Source organism: Penaeus chinensis, chromosome 14 (assembly GCF_019202785.1).
Source record: "Penaeus chinensis breed Huanghai No. 1 chromosome 14, ASM1920278v2, whole genome shotgun sequence".
Taxonomy (NCBI): domain Eukaryota; kingdom Metazoa; phylum Arthropoda; class Malacostraca; order Decapoda; family Penaeidae; genus Penaeus; species Penaeus chinensis.
In genome coordinates this window covers 19,711,965-19,716,964 of record NC_061832.1, presented here as the reverse complement: position 1 = coordinate 19,716,964, position 5,000 = coordinate 19,711,965, and the positions used below count along the sequence as shown (strand labels likewise).

The window sequence follows — 5,000 nt, the reverse complement described above, 5'->3', positions numbered from 1 at the left end:
GCATAGTTTTATTTAAATCTATACTTATTAATCCTACATATTTAAACATTCTACAGTGTTTAAACAAATTATCTATCCACAGCAATATATAACCCAAATATAAATTGTATGAAATATTAAATGTTTACCGCTCTCGTATGATTAAATACTAATTGCTTAGATCATGGAAATAAATACCGTTTATCTACTCAGATCAGATGAAGACTGGCATTGTACTCCCCTAGAATAAATATTTTATATAGTCTTTCCTTTTCCCTCGTAGGATAAAGATAGCCCGCTTTATAATAGAACGAACAAGTATTTCGGTTTTCGCTGTCAAAAATATAAATTATTTTTCTCCCCCGGAAGTATCAGATATCTCTTTTTTTCAGCTAGAATATACATCTCCCTATTTCATCTTTATAGGAATTCATATCTATTTTTCCCCCTCTAGAATAAATTAATTCTTCCCCTAATTCCTCGTCAGGAGTGAGTGTGTTGGTCTTTTACTCCCCTGAAATGTCACCCTCTTCCCCCCAGAATAGACATTTCCATTTTTCTCCCCTAAGAATATGAAACACGACCCTTCAATACAATAACAACTAACCGACTTGCGCCAGGCTGTCTCTCTTGCTACCCTCGATTAAAAGGCATACTGATATTCAACTCTCCTGAAATAAATAATACCATTCACTTTAGTCTCCGTAGAGTATATAAAAGCCACTTTTTTTTTTACTCTGCTTATTATTGATAATGTTCCCCCAAGAATTTATTAATTTCCATTTACCTTTTCCTACCTATTTCTCCCCTAGAACTGATAAATTTAACTTTACTTTATCCTGTTGTTGACTTCTCCTCTAGAAGTGATAAATCCTCCACTACCTTATCTAGCTTTTTCTTCCCTAGAGATAAATAGGCTTTGTCTGCAGCATCCTTATCCGCAATGCCTTGCAGTTCTTTATTTTTTGTCTGCAGAATTCCATATGATTTAAACTTAAGGCACCGCTCACACAGGCGTGCCAACTTGTACATTCAAATCGTCAACACGCATGCGCGACCCATCGCCGAAGAGTCAGAGCAAAACATTCGAATGTGTATACATTTTGATGGGCAGCAAATGATCCTTCGAATAAAGCTCCATAAATAATAAAATGTTACCGTTTCTCTATGTTTTCCACATAAATGATATCTAAGATATATGATAATAATGGTAATGATAATGACTGTAGTAACATTAATGATAATCAGAATAATAACAATAAAAATAATGTTAACAATACTATTACTACTACTAATAATAATAGTAATTATTATTATCATTATTATTATTATTATTATTATTATTATTATTATCATTATTATTATTATCATTATTATCATTATTATTATTATTATTATTATTATCATTATCATCATCATCATCATCATCATCATCATTGTTATCATCATCAGCATCATCATCACCATCAGCATTATGAATATTATTATTATTACTTTTATTCTTATAATTATAACTATAGTAACAATTTTCTTTCCCTAGGACCAGTTTGCTTCTTTACACTCATTACGTATCAAGAGATTCTTATCGATAAGTGACTAAGTGACTTAAGATTAAGATTAAGTGACTAAGTGACTTAATGACTAAACAAAATATGAATGTCATATTTTTTACTGTTATCATCATTGTCACTGTTAATATTATTATACTTTATTATCATTACCATTAGTGTATTATCATTTACAATTATAATGTTAAAGACCACCACTATATGAGTAATAACTTTAACAATAATGACATAGCCAATCAAGTAATTTATGAAAATTAAGTAAAATAGTTGTTTTTAGGACATTTAATTTATACCCGTCTTTCTAGCATTCAAATCATATTCATTCTTATACATAAAATGAAAACCGTCGTGCTAGACAGCTCCGTGTGAGACAGCTGGTTTTGTTCAAGCAGTACGACACTTTGACGCGATGGGTTTTCGTACGGCCGACAGCGCCGGTGTTCCGCCCACAATACTTGAAATAATTGCAAGTATCTGACGTTGCAAATAAAGGCTATAAATATCCCTTGCCTTACCCATTTTTTCTCCCCTAGAATTAAACAAATCCTCCCCTATCTTATTCAGTTATCTCTCCTAGATTTAATAAATCTATGCTTTATCCATTTTTTTCTCCCCTAGAATCGATAAATTCCCCTGGCCTTACCCTGATTTTTATTCCCCTAGCCCTGTTAAATCCTCCCCTCACCTGATCGAAAGAGAGTTTCTTGGGGTGACCCTCGGGAGCAACCAGAGCGCGCAGAACACGGTCTGTAGGTTCGCTCAATACCACATCCATGCTCTCGTCCAGGAGGTTGATCCCCTGACGACCTCGGTTGTGGCTTCCGAACATCTCTTCTTCGAGATCGAATTCCTCATCGTCGTCTTCTTCATCCGATTCCAATGATTCTAGTTGCTCTGACTTCGGCTTCGTCTTCGTGTTTCTTGATGGATTTTTCGTGCTTTACCTGTGGGGATATATAGAAAGACATATTTTATATACAGCTAATGCGTGGTTTAAAAATTTGTGAGCGTGTAGGTAAAAATAAAATAACTTGCGCCAAAGACGTGCAGAAAAGGTATTTCATATTTTTATCCCTAAAATTGTGGGAAAACGTGTTTTTTTTTTCATAACATATTCATTATATATGTTTACATTTGATTTTTTTTTAAAAGAGTTCATTATCAGCAGATTGTAGGAAGCAGTATTTTTCCTACGTCATTATTTAAATGTAATGCACGAATTTAATTAATCAAGTTGCGAAAATCTGGATCAAAATGTTTTTGTTGTTGTCAGTAATGAGTGGAAAATAATAATTTGCATACATCGTTAGAAACACGAAAGCGTAAATTGAAAAATCTTAATTGCATTTCGTGAAAAAAAATTACATTGGTCACTAATTACATATTGCATTAATTATTGTTTGAGATGATGAAGGGAAGAAAATGCTATACCAGCATTAGCAAAAATATTGAATTTCCTAAATAAATGGAACAAGAGAACGACTGCGAAGATTTTTAAGAATACTTAAACAAGAAAATCAGGAAACACGAGAAAATGCAAGACAAAAACAATTGAACAATGCATATTATTTTTCCTTCTTAATGTCTATAAAAGACGCAGAATATAGGGAGAAAAAAATATTCAGTCCTTATGACTAGCGATAATTTTATGATTTGCTTTGGCTGAGAAAAAAATGCAATTTAAAAGAAGGACCGACGGGAAACAATATCCATTTCAGAAGTTGGAACATAAAATTTCCCTTCGAGAATCAGAAAGAATAAATCATTGAAAGATATTTTTTGAATGAATATTTCCATTTAAAAAAAATACCTTTTTAAATGAAATACTCGTTCCGATTAATGCAGTGATGCTAATGATGACCTAAATGCAATGGCTCTCTGGAATAAGTTTTTCCGGTCATGCCTATTCATTAATTACTTAGATCAACCAATCTTTTCGAGTTTGATACTGAAACACAGTAATTAATCACAAAGAAATAATTACCTTTTATCATAAATATTAACTGCATCAAACGATAATTTTACAGTCACACTAGATTCTGAGGCAAGGCTAAATTCTCCATTAAATTTTCACACATTCATGACGCGTTCACAGTATATGTTTTGTTAAGGGACACCCAGAAAGGAATTGTTGAAAATTGTTATGTGGCGAAGCGTAGTTAAGGGTGGTTGTATAGATATTACTAAAGAGCTCACGTAATATCTTTTAAAAAGGGGGAGAATTTGACTATCAGGTTTTAAATGAGCTGAGATTGCTTTTTGGATTTTGTGTGTATTTAAAGAAAAGTGAGGACTGGATGAAGTATGAAGCCAACTTTATTAGTTATATACGAGATCACGTGATTTAATTTGATGTAAACATAGTACTTTAAAAAATCGATTTGTTTATTTAGAAAACGAAGAACGGATATAAAATGTGATGTTTCTCACACACACACACACACACACACACACACACACACACACACACACACACACACACACACACACACACACACACAACACACACACACACACACACACACACACACACACACACACACACACACACACACACACACACACACACACACACACACACATTTGTTATACATACATAGAAAAACAAATCACAGAATGAGAGGATATATACCCTACTAAAGCCTGAAGGCATTACGGAATCACGTGACTGATGACGTCAAGGTGTTTCCTCGTTTGCTATTCGCTGATCCATGTTCTGACGTCATGGAAAAATGTAAATGTTGTTTTAATTGTACGTTCGGCATAAGCTTGAAACGGAAGTGAAGCTGTAGCGCATTTCAACTGAAAATTACTTCGTAGATGATATTATTTTCATGAAGCTAATTATATGTGATATATTGAGCTAAGGGATCTATTAGCATGATTTTCAATACTGCAATGGTGATATATGTTTTAAAGAGATGTTAGCAACAGGTGATATATGAATTAGGGACCAATCTTCTCATTCATAACTTTCGCAATTCTCTCCTTAAACCAAAAAAGCGTAATAGTTATCGATCTCCCAACATAAAGAGAAAATATATAATTCAGTAATTGGTAATAGGCAAAGTGGCAACCCTTCCTTTCCCATTCCGCAGTATATTAATAGATGGCGGCAGTTGAACAAATTAGGAAACTATCTATTAAACAAAACCATTCACCGCCTTAAAGTATATGGATAAACCGAATCAAATTATATTCATTCATTTACATTTTTCTGCTTTCCTGACTGAATTAATAACATGTAAACTTTCTGGCCTTAGAATCGATTTTCCACGGGGCATTAGAGACAGAAGGTAACAAATTGATGGTATCTTTGAAGGAATACGACTAGTGACAGGCAGTGTCATGAAAAGCTGTCGCAGAGTGGATGGGCTGTCATGAAGGTATTATAAGTGTTGATGTTATCAATGTAATTATTCCGCAGCTGTAAAGATACTGACTGAAGTTGCA

At 33.4% G+C, this 5,000-nt stretch overlaps 1 protein-coding gene across 1 annotated transcript in view; it reads right to left on the bottom strand.

The window, feature by feature from the left end:
• The window catches only part of LOC125032464, an 11,990-nt gene that overhangs the window by 1,727 nt on the left and 5,263 nt on the right, over positions 1–5,000 (bottom strand). The window contains exon 2 of the mRNA XM_047623609.1: positions 2,233–2,491. Within this exon, the coding sequence (XP_047479565.1) occupies positions 2,233–2,376 (144 nt within the window). The 5' untranslated portion in view covers positions 2,377–2,491. The remainder of the gene's footprint in view (positions 1–2,232; positions 2,492–5,000) is intronic.